This window comes from Thalassophryne amazonica, chromosome 12, assembly GCF_902500255.1.
Source record: "Thalassophryne amazonica chromosome 12, fThaAma1.1, whole genome shotgun sequence".
Lineage (NCBI taxonomy): Eukaryota > Metazoa > Chordata > Actinopteri > Batrachoidiformes > Batrachoididae > Thalassophryne > Thalassophryne amazonica.
Window position 1 is genome coordinate 21,529,257 of NC_047114.1, and position 14,640 is coordinate 21,543,896.

Consider the following 14,640-nt stretch of genomic DNA (forward strand, 5'->3'; position numbering starts at 1 on the left):
GAGTTCGTAACAGCAAACGCTCTACATCCTTGGCAGCAATATGGTCAAATTCAGCTTGTAAATTAAGACTGCTTAAGTAATTCAGGAGGGGGCTTCAGAGCACATCTCTGATCTATAGCACAAATTGCCAATGGAATCTCACTGAGTCTGGAGTATGCAGGGTAAGAGATAATTTGCCCCCTAAGATATGATTTAAGTGTTCCCCAAGGTAGTGGCCAAGTACAAGATTTGTTAAGGTTAAATTCAAGGAAATCATCAATAGCAGATGAGCAAAAAATGGGAGCGCATTAGTGGAGCCGGTACAACAGATGTTTGTGACCGTAATACAGCATTAACGTCTGCAAATCAGACACAAGGAGGTTATTCCCATTCTAATCCAATTCCATCATTTCCACAATTTATTTTTCTGTAAGTAATTACCGTAGCAACACCGTCGTTTCTGTCACCCTCAGCTGACAGCGCCATTATTGACATTTGCGTAGTTATGCAGCCAGGGTGCAGAGTAATACATCAAATGTGAAACGGTTGACTATTTTGCCAGTCTACGCAATATTTTATGGTCGAAAATCACACGATTAACCAATCAGATTGGCGGAACACATGTAATTGGATTAGAATAGCAATTTGAAATGAGAAAAGTGGGATACAGAGGTCAGAGGGTGCCTTGACACAGACACGAGATCTGTACCTGCAAGCACCAGCAATCTAAAAATATTTTTAAAGAAAACAAATTACAATTAATTTATTCAGAGCTAACGGATGTCAAAAGAGAGGTTGAGGGGGTCATAAGATTATAAAAAGGTACTTGAGCTGCTGTTTCAGTGACTGAGGTTATGGTTGCATGATTTTGGCACCACTCACACAGAAGGCATGTGGGTGGCATGTTAGTGGCAACCATTGCCGAGCTATAGTCACCACTCGCCAGCGAGTGACCTCTGCGTGTGTACTGCATGTGCACAGCATTCAGTGGTGTTAACTGTCTGCTACACCCTGTTGTATTATGGATTTAGTTTCTGAACCCGATGCTTTTCAGCCTTTCACAGACTGTGCGTTTGTGGCGTGTAAAGGGTGACTGTAGGTGAAATTGTTTTGATCCTGTTCAGAACATCCACCACAACCTAGAGAGTGCAAGCGATTGTTGCCCCCCCCCTTCCTGAAACAGGCCCCAGATCAATTAGGCCCCATTAAAAAAAACTTTATCATCCGACATCAGAAAAAAATGTTGAATTTTTAAGCTTTCTGATACAGCAAGAGAGGATTTTCTTCAAAAGACTATCTGAAATTTCAGCTAGTTTGCCAGAAGGCACATGGAATAGAATGTGTCAGCACAGCGCTACAATTCCCCGAGGAAAAACTCACCTTGCAACCGTTGTACTTACAGCGCCCAAGCTACCGCCATTGTCAAGTGGTAAATACAGGGCCCTGGTCAGTAAACTTTGAACGTCTTCAGGCAAAGCACACCCGCCCCCTAGCGGACATGCCAGTTCTTGCACCAGCTGTACCGCAGTCAATGCAATACGCCAAAATAAATAAATTAATTGATGCAGGCCGATTCCGGCATGTGGGCTGTTTTTTTTAATGAGGCCTTAATACAAACCAAGTCACAAATGTATACCTTGATGGCTGGTGCTAAAAATTTTAAGGGGGTGCACCTTTGGAGAAAACAAAATAAAAAAGCACTTCATATGTGAGCGACAAAAGAACAAACTAAAGATAGATCAAAATCACAATATAGCCTACTTTATTGCTCAACACCATTCAGAGCCACTATTTGAACAAAAATTTTGCCCTCCTTTCTTTCTGGACTGCAAATTTCTCAATGACTCTCTGATTAAAGTCCATCATCTCCATCACCAGTTCCTTTTCCATTGACAGCATGGCCAGTGCATTCAGCCTGTCCTGGCTCATGGTGTTTCTGAGAAACGTTCTGATTATTTTCATGGTGGAGAAACACCTCTCAACTTCTGTGGTGGTCATAGGTGTAGTGATGAGGATCTTTAGGAGTGTAACAGTCTCTGAAAAGACCTCTCCAAGATTGTTTTCCATGAACAATTCAAAGAGATCCACAACACCACAGCAGGCCTTGAACTCCTCCTTGCTGTAGATGAGACTGAGCTCTGTCTTCAGCTTGCTTCCGTTGAGCATCGGGTAGGCCTTCAAGGTGCTGCTGAAGGCATCTTCCGGAAACATGGTGTGGTACTGTGTGAACCTGTCTCCCTGCAGCAAAGTGACACTGATGAGATGGTTCGTGAGGGAGAATTGTTCCCTCGTGTGTGCTAATATGGTGTCGCAGACCTACAGGAAGAGGAAAAAAAAAGGCAAAGAGTACAGCACCTCTTAGTACCAAAGCAACCAAAGTTTAACCTGCTCCCATAAAATAAAGCTTTACTTTGTCAGTTTCACCATTTTAATTGTACTACTTTGTGTTCCGAGGGTGAATAAAAAGTCTGCGGGCCACAGAGCTTTCTCATATCGTGCACCTGTTTTGTGGAATGATCTCCCTACGGCAATAAAACAGTCCAATTCTGCAGAGACTTTCAACTCCAGACTTAAGCCATTTATTCTCCCTCTCGTATGGCTAGCATACTGGTATGGTATGGTACTAGGATTCCTATCCTTTTAAAGTCATTTTATTAGCAACAGAACAGGTCTCTGCCTTAACTTCATCTAAATTTGGGGCTTGTTAGTGAAGCTTAGGATTAGTGGTCGGTTATCACCTTACTATTTTCTCTGCTTTCCTGTTGATTTAATGCTGATGAATTATATCTTATGTGTAGTTTTTATCTGGCCGACTGATTCTGCTCCTTTTCTCTCTGTCCGAGGTACTGATGACGTCTCGTGGGATTGCGGGATCGACAACTGCAGCCCGCAGAGTACCAGACGGACCGTGAGGTACCATGCCTGAAGCTGATGCAGCACATTGCAGTCTGCATTTGGAATTGACTCTGCCGTGGGAACAGGCCCACTGATGGCATGAGGAATGCTGGATGGCCCCTGCGTGGACTTGTCATTAAATGCTGCATCTTTTGTTAAAACTTTGCAAAAGCCTTGTAATTGTTAGAACGGCCTAAGCAGTGGGTCACCCCTCTGAGTCTGGTCTGCTTGAGGTTTCTTCCTCAATATCATCAGAAGGAGTTTTTCTTTACCATCATCTCCTGTGTGCTTGCTCTGGGGGTTGGCAAGGTTACACCTTACTTGTGTGAAGTGCCTTGAGGCAGCTTTGCTGTGATTTGGCGCTATATAAACAAAATAAATTGAAATAAACTGAAAATGTTAACTGAACAGTGTCCTATGTCTAATGGATCAAAGATTCTAAGCACAGATATCTTGTTTACAATTAAAATGCTTTAAACTTAAAGGTAAACCACTGCAATCCATGTTTTATAGATTTACAGTAACAAAAAGGGGGGGGATTTTTTTTTTTTTTTACAAGCACGCATCACAAGAGGGCAGATGGCTCACACCAGCCAACCTATCCTCAGAATAAAAATGGAGGCTGTCAACCTGAGAATACTGATTTCTTTCAATACCGTCTCACCTCTTCTGCGATCCTCTGATGGTTTTCTGGACTCCTCACCCGATGTCTCTTTGTTGGACGGCAGCTGCTGCTCTCCTCACTGCTTAGCTCAACCATCGAATGGAGAGAATTTCTGAAGATGACAAAATATTTACAAAAATTAAGAGGATTAATAATAAAGGCAGAAAGTGAATCATCATCATCATCGTAAGAATAATAATAATTATCACCTGATCAGTAGGATGTCCTGTTGAAACTGCTGGATACAGCTGTTGACATGGACCGCATCAATAGTTTTATTTTGAAGATTGGCATAAAGGAGGTCCACGTGTGGCATGATGCGATGAAAAAGTTGCAGGAAGAACTTGAAGTCCGGATCCTCCAGTAGCATGGCGAAGGCTCCTGCTTCTCTGACAGTTCTGGGGTCAAAGTCACCGGAGTCCCGTATGGTCTCAAAACAGCGAATGAGGTCCTCCCTGTGCTCAAACACTGTGTTGATGGCACAGCTGTGAAAGTTCCACTTGACAGGGCTTGATGTTGGCAACTTATGGGCTACAGTTTTATCAAGCACCCCCGTTCGCTTGGGGGATCTTGAAAAAAAGCTGGCAAAGCCAGAAAGGTCAGAAAAGAAGATCCTAACTTTGGATATGTGAGAGGTGGCTTGTGGCATGATCAGGTTGAGCTGATGTGCGTAACAATGGATGTAGTGGGCGTTGGGGTACAGGTCTTGTATCTTCTTCTGAATGGCTGCGGTGGCACCTCTCATCACGCTGGCTCTGTCATATGCCTGACAAATGAGCTTACTTTTCTGATCATCAGGAAGAATGGTGGCAAGACGCTCTTTCAGTGCTGTGGAGATGGACTCTTCTGTAGGTGACTGCATGGGGATGAACTCAAAAAATCTTTCCTGCAGGTTGTTTCTTGGATCAATGTAGCGCAGTACAAGCATAAGTTGGGATTGAGTGGCCATATCCATGGTTTCATCTGCCTGAATGGATAAAAACTCACTGCTCTGGACTTCTTTGATGATTTCCTCCTTCACAACAGACAGCATACAGTCCAGCAGCTCATTCTGCACCGTTTTTGAGGTCTCGTTGAATACTGTGGCGTTCTCCAGGTGCTCTTTCAACACCCCATCAAGAGAGGCAACGAGGTCCGCCAAGCCACGGAAAATCCCAGGGTCGTCTGAGCTCTCGCTCTCATCGTGGCCTCGTAAATCCAACTCAAAGGCTCCACAAAATTTAAGACAGTCTATTATTCTAGACAGAATATGTCGATTTTTGGTCACCTCTTTGTTGTGCCTCCTGATGCTAATCCTGTAGCCTTCATTGAGCTGTTCAGTTATGCTGTGCCGTCCAAAAAAAGTCAGCCTTAAACAGTTGTCTAAATGGCTTCGGCTGCTCTCGTGCCGTTTGCATTTCTCAGAGAGGTGTTTGAGGTCTCGAACCCCTGCTGTGGTCCACAACGCATCGGTGCCAAGAGTTTGAAACAGCAAACACGGGAAACAATAAAAAGCGTTACTCACACAGCAGCCTGCTAGCCAGCTCCGCTTAGCATAGTATGAGCGGGAGAATACCCGGGTGTAAGCTCGCCCCCGATCACTCGCCTGCTGCTGCATATGTAAATCAGGTCGGTCAGGTCCAAGCTCCTTTATCCTGTTTTTCTCTTCCAGTGAACGTCTTGAGAACGGGTTATTTTGTAATGAAATAACCGAGTTTTCTGCGAATCGAATAGTAGCTGACATTTTTCACATCGGTGGGTAAGAGAAAGGGCGCGTACGAGCGTCTTCGTCGTGTGTAAAGGCAGCCGGCATCCTTATTGTTGCGTTGCTGCCACCTTCTGTATCGGGCGTCTATGACGTCGGCTGCGGTGAGCGACGTGTATATGATTGACAGCGTTCCTTGTCCAATCACATGAGGACAAGAAACACTTAAAAAAATGCAATTCGCTGTCAATTAAAATGGGAGTGTCCTATGCGTCCTGAAGACAGTGAATAAAATTAAAATCATTTTAACATACTAGAACCACTCACAGAGTGCAAACCTCCGCCAAGGCCAGAGATTCCCTCCTTGGCACAGTGATCTATTCAACAATTCAGTGTTACAACCAAAACTATGATACATACACTTTTCTTTCCTGTATATTTGACATCCTTGACCATGAAAACATACCACTAGAACTTGGAATCACTTTTATGTCTTTATTAGTTCAAAAGTTATTGTATAAAAGGGTGATTCTTTAACTACGGGCACTATTGGCCTTGTAAATGTAATTTCCACCACACCATTGCCTTACAATATAAAGCGCCTTGGGGCAACTGTTTGTTGTGATTTGGCGCTATATACATGTGCTCTGATGTCACTGTTTATCTCCATAGAAACTACCCAAACAATCTTTCATACAAACTGTTTAAAGGGACATTACAGTGTTGTGGTGGAAATTATGGCAATAGGGTGGGACAACTACATTTTGTTTAAAAAAATCACAACAGTTGTATGACATTGAATACCCCAATTATGTTTTGATTATTTTACTGATATTTTATTCAGAGATATTTTAAAACATTAGAAAAAACGTTTCTTTACCATTCATTTTTATCATTGAAGATCAAAAGTCTGGGTGTGGGACAAGCACAAAACAGCAATATTTGCATATAATGATTCTGAAAAAAGGTGAAAGAGTCATCATAGACTACTAGAACAAATTTCTTAACATACTTTCATTGTAAAGATAACTATAAAAGTATGAAATTTCCCCTTTTTTCTGTTTTTCATACAATATGATCAAAGGACATAATAAGTGCCTGTAGTCTAAGAATCACCCAAAAACGATTTTTCGGTAATGGCGGTTTTCTTCTGGATCTAACTCCATAACATTTGAAGCTACATCAAATCTGATGACACCTTACTCAATCAGTACAGATTCAGCTACAGTTTGGTGTTAATTGTGCATCTCTAGCTTCATTTGTCACCTCACACTGACACATTTTCTATTTTCCCTATATTTTTGCATATTCTGGATCACCAGATCCGGAATCTGGATCCGATCATCACCAAACTTTGTTGTTTGATAGAACATTTGACTATGTTACACCCTAATTTTTTTCAAGCCTTTCTGCCTTGTTTTTGTGGAGTTAGGAGCTTGAATGTCAAAATTCCCCCTATCCCGCAATGGTGAAGAATCCTTTAAAAAATTCCTGGATCCGGATCGTGATCCGGATCACCACTAAAATTTAATCACTTGTTCTTCTTGTCATTTCCAACCACTCCACAAAATTTCATCAAAATCCGTTCAAAACTTTTTGAGTTATCCTGCTGAAAAACAGACAGACAGACAAACAAACGCGACCGAAAACATAACCTCCTTGGCGGAGGCAATAAACACTAAAACAAACACCATCATGTGTGATGAAACGTCATAGAATAAATATGATAATAGCAGACGCTTCGTTCCGACTAAACAAAAGCAGACAATTAGTGCTCGTAAATATGAACATATTCTCTTCACTCCCACATATCTGGAGAGAACGTGACATAGAATAAGAATCATATTGATTTGTGTACATTTTTGGCGCAAATTGTGTATCTGTGCTATTAAATGTGAGTTTAAGGCGACGAGGTTCAAATGCGCGTTCCCGCGAAGGGTGTTGTGTGTTGGGGGGGGGGGGGGTTTGGCTGGACATTTTGGTGTTCTTTTCTTTTCTTTGCTCTCCAGGTGGTATGCAAACTGATTTATTGTCTGTGGAGAAGGTGCTGGCAGAAGAGTCCTTCACCCTCATCAACGTGATGTGCAGCACCTGTGGATGGTGCTCACGTGCAACCTTAAAGACTTTCAGCTGAAGCAGATAATGAGATGGCGTTCTGCATTTAAGCCATGTGTGATTCAAGCAGAATTGCCGGGAACTTGACCTTGTGATGTTCATTTGTGAGACGCTGAGGACCGCGCCTGGGTTTGACACATCGTGCCTGTGAAGGAGGACGGGTGAGGGACACATGCTGTCAGCACACATCAGAGAGTCGGTTTGTCGTGTCCACCGGGGGGGTGTTGACAGTGAACGTGGGTCCAGAAGCGCCGGGCTTCGATCCTTTTGGGCGCTGGAGAGCGTGCCGTCCTTCACTCCGCCAGACAGACGCATTTTTATGTTTGTACACTTTGTATTGCACAGAAGGGGGAAAATAAATTGTTTTGTTATTGGAACCGCTTTCTGGTTGTTTTAGCGCTGGGTTCCATCAGACGCAGGTCCGCTCCTCAACCCGCGTCGACACATAACAGTAGTTCATGGCCATTCCAAAATGGACCCAGCGGCAGAAGCGGTTCCATTTGCCGAAAGAGTTCAAGAACACTTGGAGAAAATATGGGAGCAATTACAGCATCTCGCAAACCAAACTAAACAAACAGACGGTTATGGAGCTTGCAGTGCAAGCCGTTCCGCTTCCTGCTGCTCCAGCTGCGGCACCATCGATACCGGTGCAGATAACTCCGTCACCCAGAGATTCGGCTTCCGAACTGATTATTTGTCGTCCGGAGCCTTATGCGGGAAACGTTGAAGCCTGTGCTCCGTTTTTGATGCAATGTTTTCTGGTTTTTGCTTATACCGTTGCCCAACGGTTGCTGAATCTCAGGCAAGGGAGACGGAGTGCGGCAGATTATTCTGTGGATTTCCGAATTTTTTCTGCTCAGTCCAGTTGGAATGCCGCAGCATTAAGCGGAGTGTTTGTGGATGGTTTAAATGATCCATTAAAAGACGAGCTAGTAGTCCGTGACGAACCAAACGATTTAGATGAGCTAATATCTTTGGTGATTCGTCTAGATGATCGGATAAAGGAGCGTGGACGCGAGAGAGGACGGCCATCAGAACGAGTTTTTTTGTCTCGGGGCTTTCCCCGACACAGGTCTGGGCTGCCTCTTCTTCGCCCCACTGAGACTCCTCCGACGGGACCTCTGGCTCCTCTTGCGGATGAGTCCATGCAGCTTGGACGAGCTGAAGTCGCGTCAACCATCTGTTGCACAGCCAATGGAAGAGCAGGGTGCACAGGCGTCGGCTGGAGGCATGATTGGTGAGTTGCAGCACATCCTCACCGCCTTTACCGCTCGGATGGACATGATGACTGAGCAAAACATCATCCTTAATCGCAGGATGGAGGCTCTCACCGCGCAGGTGGAAGCGCGCGCTCAGGGCGCTGCTGCAGCTCCTCCTCCTGCCGACCCGGTGCTGAATACAGACATTCCACTGGTCATTCAACGACCCCCCCCACCATCCCCTGAAGCATACATAAGCCCCCCAGAGCCGTACGGAGGTTGTGTGGAGACGTGCACGGACTTTCTTATGCAGTGTTCGCTCGTCTTTGCACAGTGTCCCGTGATGTACACGTCTGATGCCAGTAAGGTGGCTTACGTGATTAATTTGCTTCGAGGTGAGGCATGCGCTTGGGCTACAGCGCTTTGGGAACAAAGTTCAGGGCTCCTTGCCTCTTATACTGGGTTTGTGAGGGAGCTCAGAACTGTTTTTGATCACCCTAACAGAGGCGAAACCGTGTCTACCGTGCTGCTGTCAATGAGACAGGGGCTGCGAGATCTGGCTGGAATATGACTGCGCTCCGCGCCGCCTTTATAAACGGACTGTCGTCGGTCCTGAAGGAGCACCTGGTGGCTAAGGAGGAACCGCGGGATTTGGCTGAGCTTATCGATTTGGTTATACGATTGGACAGTCGGTTAGAAGAACGCTGATGGGAGCGAGGCGAAGGGCGTGGTCAGGCACAAGCCGTCCCTCTTCCTCCCGGGTCTGAAAGGGAGCCGTCTTTCCCACGTTCCACAGCCACAGCGCTCCGTGTGGCTACAGCTCCCCCTGCTGACGATGCTAGGGACACGAGCAGGGCCACATTCAGACAGAGGAGGCTGGTTCGCGCGGAGTGCTTTGTCTGTGGCTCGAGTGAGCATCAGCAGAGAGACTGCCTCAAACGGTCAAAACACAAACGCCCGCCCTTAGAGACTGGGCTGAGGGGGGGTCAAAACATTCACGTGGGTCATACACATCTTTCAACACGACTCCCAGTTACAATCCTGAGCAGGGATTTAACCCTTCAAGCCCCAGCACTGGTGGACACGGGGTCAGAAGGGAATCTGCTGGATAGCAGATGGGCAAGGGAGGTAGGGCTCCCTCTGGTGGCGCTTTCTTCACCAGTGAAGGTGCGAGCACTAGATGGCACTCTTCTCCCTTTTATCACACACAAGACACTACCTGTAACCCTGGTAGTGTCTGGGAATCACTGGGAGGAGATTGAGTTTTTTGTAACTCCTTCTACCTCCCACGTGATTTTGGGCTTCCCATGGATGATTAAACACAATCCCCGGATTGATTGGCCGTCTGGGGTTGTGGCTCAGTGGAGCGAAACCTGCCACCGGAATTGTTTAGGATCCTCGGTTCCTCCCGGTGTAAATGCTAATGAGGAGGTTAAAGTCCCTCCCAATCTGACAGCGGTGCCGGTTGAGTACCACGATCTTGCTGACGTCTTCAGCAAGGATCTGGCGCTCACCCTTCCCCCGCACCGTCCATACGATTGTGCCATTGATTTGGTCCCGGGCGTTGAGTTCCCATCCAGCAGGCTGTACAATCTCTCACGTCCTGAGCGCGAATCAATTGAGACCTACATCCGGGACTCATTAGCTGCCGGGTTGATCTGGAATTCCACCTCCCCGATGGGTGCAGGTTTCTTTTTTGTGGGCAAGAAAGATGGCGGACTCCGTCCATGCATTGATTACAGGGGGCTAAACGACATAACGGTTCGTAATCGATACCCTTTACCCCTGTTGGATTCAGTGTTCACGCCCCTGCATGGAGCCCAAATTTTCACCAAACTGGACCTTAGGAATGCATACCACCTGGTTCGGATCCGGAAGGGAGACGAATGGAAGACGGCATTCAACACCCCATTAGGTCATTTTGAGTAACTGGTCATGCCGTTCGGCCTCACTAACGCCCCCGCGACGTTCCAAGCATTGGTAAACGACGTCTTGCGGGACTTCCTGCACCGATTCGTCTTCGTATATCTGGATAACATACTCATCTTTTCCCCGGACCCTGAGACTCATGTCCAGCATGTACGTCAGGTCCTGCAGCGGTTGTTGGAGAACCGGCTGTTTGTGAAGGGCGAGAAGTGTGAGTTTCACCGCACCTCTTTGTCCTTCCTGGGGTTCATCATCTCCTCCAACTCCGTCGCCCCTGATCCGGCCAAGGTTGCAGCGGTGAGAGATTGGCCCCAACCAACAAGCCGTAGGAAGCTGCAACAGTTCCTCGGCTTTGAAAATTTCTACAGGAGGTTCATTAAGGGCTACAGTCAGGTAATTAGCCCCCTGACAGCCCTGACCTCTCCAAAAGTCCCCTTCACCTGGTCGGATCGGTGCGAAGCCGCGTTCAAGGAGTTGAAACGCCGGTTCTCGTCTGCACCAGTTCTGGTGCAGCCCGACCCTAGCCGCCAGTTTGTGGTTGAAGTGGACGCCTCTGACTCAGGGATAGGAGCCGTGCTATCCCAGAGCGGAGAGACCGATAAGGTTCTTCACCCGTGTGCCTACTTTTCTCGCAGGTTGACCCCAGCTGAACGGAACTATGACGTCGGCAATCGAGAACTCCTTGCGGTGAAAGAGTCTCTTGAGGAGTGGAGACACCTGTTGGAGGGAGCGTCTGTGCCGTTCACGGTTTTCACTGACCATCGGAACCTGGAGTATATCAGGACCGCCAAGTGGCTGAATCCCAGGCAAGCCCACTGGTCACTGTTCTTTGGGCGTTTTGACTTCCGAATCACCTACCGCCCCGGGACCAAGAACCAGCGATCGGATGCCTTGTCCCGGGTGCATGAAGATGAAGTCAAGACTGAGCTGTCGGATCCACCGGAGCCCTTCATTCTGGAGTCCACTATTGTGGCCACCCTCACCTGGGACGTGGAGAAGACCGTCCGGGAGGCCCTGGCACGGAGCCCGGACCCCGGAACTGGGCCGAAGAACAAGCTCTACGTCCCACCAGGGGCCAGGGCTGCTGTCTTGGATTTCTGTCACGGTTCTAAGCTCTCCTGTCATCCGGGGGTGCGAAGGACCATGGCAGTGGTCCGGGAGTGCTTCTGGTGGGCGTCCCTGGAGGCCGACGTCCGGGAATATATCCAGGCCTGCACCACCTGTGCCAGGGGCAAGGCAGACCACCAGAAGGCACAGGGACTTCTTCAGCCACTTCCTGTGCCTCATCGCCCCTGGTCCCACATCGGTCTGGATTTTGTCACGGGCCTCCCGCCGTCCTAGGGCATGACGACCATCTTCACGATAGTGGACCGATTCTCCAAGGCGGCCCACTTTGTGGCCCTCCTGAAGCTTCCCACGGCCCAGGAGACTGCAGACCTCCTGGTCCACCACGTCGTCCGTCTGCATGGGATACCTACCGACATCGTCTCTGATCGTGGTCCCCAGTTTTCCTCACATGTCTGGAGGAGCTTCTGCCAGGAACTGGGGGCCACCGTGAGCCTCTCATCCGGGTATCACCCGCAGACCAATGGACAGGCAGAATGGGCCAATCAGGAATTGGAGCAAGCCCTGTGCTGTGTGACGTCCGCACACCCGACGGCCTGGAGTGAACATCTGGCCTGGATCAAGTATGCGCATAACAGCCAGGTGTCCTCTGCCACCGGCCTCTCCCCATTTGAGGTGTGTTTGGGGTATCAGCCCCCATTGTTTCCCGTGGTGGAGGGAGAGGTCGGTGTGCCCTCGGTCCAGGCCCACCTGCGGAAGTGCCGTCAGGTGTGGCGCTCCGCCCGTTCTGCCTTGTTGAAGGCCCGGACGAGGGCGAAGACCCATGCAGACCGCCTGCGGTCCCCGGCCCCTGCTTACCAGCCCGGGCAGGAGGGGTGGCTATCCATGAAGGACATCCCCCTCCAGGTGGACTCCCCGAAGCTCAAGGACAGGTACATTGGACCATACAAAATCCTCAGTCCTGCTGCAGTAAAGCTCCGACTCCCAGCTTCCACCCGGTTTTTCATGTGTCAAGAATCAAACCTCACCACACCTCACCCCTCTGTGCTCCCGGACCGGCGCCGCCTCCTGCCCGGATCATCGACGGGGAGCCGGCTTGGACCGTGCGCCGGCTCCTGGACATCCGTCGGATGGGCCAGGGGTTCCAGTATTTGGTGGACTGGGAGGGGTATGGACCCGAAGAACGCTCCTGGGTAAAGAGGAGCTTCATCCCGGATCCGGCCCTCGTGGCCGATTTCTACCGCCGTCACCCGGATAAGCCGGGTCGGGCACCAGGAGACGCCCGTTGAGGGGGGGGTCCTGTTGTGTGGGCCGCCAGAAGAGGAGGTACTGCTGGCCCACCACCAGAGGGCGCCCTGCCTGAATTGCGGGCTTCAGGCACGAGAGGGCGCTGCCGCCACGGACACAGCCGGGGGTGACAGCTGTCACTCATTATCTCTTGACAGCTGTCACCCATCTACACTTCATCATCTCACTCCATAAAGACCGGACGTCATCTCCACCTCGTTGCCGAGATATCATCTACCTGTGAAGGTAACTTCTCTGCTGACTTAATACTGAATAATAGTCTGAACTCTTTTGCAGCCGTTTTCCTGTGGTGTGCCTTATCTGCTGGATTGGCGTTTGGTGTGAACAGCGACGGCTTCGCTTCACACCCAAACCAGATAGGTGGTTTAACAGGAGCTGCACGAGTGTGTGATTAGAGGTGGAGGTGACTTTCCACCTTCTGACTGTTTTTGTTACTGGGTGTGCACACACCCACATCTCACTGTTTGTGCTCCTCGCCAGCAGTACCAGATCTGACAGTTGGGGACGGTGATCACCTGGGAATTCAGGACTTGGCGGCTCCAGTATTCACCAGGTTCTGTGGCGGTGGAAATCGTGTGGTCCCGGCTCTTCTCAGGACAGACGTTTTCTATCCTCGAGCCTGCCCACACGTCACCTTGGTGTATTGACTGCTATCAGATTCTGTGATTGTCTGTATAATCGTTGTGCACATTCACAACATTAAATTGTTACCTTTTGGCTCATCTATTGACCGTTCATTTGCGCCCCCTGTTGTGGGTCCGTGTCACTACACTTTCCCCAACAAACTCAACCAATAATTTGCATCTTTTTTTTTTTTTTTTGACAAAATTGGAGCAACTTTAACTTTTGGCCCTGTATAAACTCAAGTGAACTTTGTCACCATTTTTGATGTTTTTAGCCTCATAATTAAATGTAAATGGACTGCATTTATATAACGCTTTTCCATCTGCATCAGACTCTCAAAGCGCTTTACAAATAATGCCTCACATTCACCCCGATGTGTGGGTGCTGCCATACAAGGCGCTCACTACACACCGGAAGCAATAGGGGATTAAAGACCTTGCCCAAGGGCCCTTAGTGATTTTCCAGTCAGGCTGGGACTTGAACCAAGGATCTTCTAGTCTCAAGCCCAACATCTTAACTACTAGATCATCACATCATAACTCCATGGAATTTAGTCATAGATAGTCCAAACTATACCTTTTTGGAACCGTTATGATCAGACAACTAATGTGGTATAGTTTTCAACATGATTGGAGCATTTTAAAATTTTGACCCTTGTATAATTCTTTATTGACCCCTGTAGCTCATTAGAGGTCAGCTCCAGGATGTTCATACAGGGGGAACAGATGATTTCAGAGTGAGAAAGTCAGGCTGAAATATTCTGTTCCTCCAGGTAACTTTGGTAAGGAAAGAGCAAATGTCTTCAGATTCACAGGAACAGTTGTGTGTGATGAGCAGAAGAAATTTAGTTACTTAAATAATACATCTGCTAGAGCAGATGATTTTAAGGTACAAAGCACATAATGATTAAAAGATTATTAAAGTGATTAAAACTGGTATTTTCAGCAACCTTGATTTTTCGTGTTTACGAGGTCTGTTAGAAAAGTATCCGACCTTTTTATTTTTTTCAAAAACTATATGGATTTGAATCACGTGTGATTGCATCAGACAAGCTTGAACCTTCGTGCACATGCGTGAGATTTTTCACGCCTGTCGGTTGCGTCATTCGCCTGTGAGCAGGCTTTGTGTGAGCACTGGTCCACCCCTCTCGTCGTTTTTTTATTGCGAATAAATGTCTGAAC

At 47.9% G+C, this 14,640-nt stretch overlaps 1 protein-coding gene across 1 annotated transcript; it reads right to left on the reverse strand.

Annotated features, from left to right (window-relative positions):
• Positions 1–628: 628 nt before the first annotated feature.
• LOC117521610 (zinc finger MYM-type protein 1-like) lies at positions 629–5,230 on the reverse strand. The gene is made up of 3 exons (XM_034182941.1): positions 3,748–5,230; positions 3,539–3,650; positions 629–2,295 (listed from the first exon to the last, which is right to left on the reverse strand). The coding sequence occupies exons 1-3, from the start codon at positions 5,133–5,135 to the stop codon at positions 1,768–1,770; spliced, it is 2,028 nt and encodes a 675-aa protein (XP_034038832.1). The 5' UTR covers positions 5,136–5,230; the 3' UTR covers positions 629–1,767.
• Between the last annotated feature and the right edge of the window lie 9,410 nt (positions 5,231–14,640).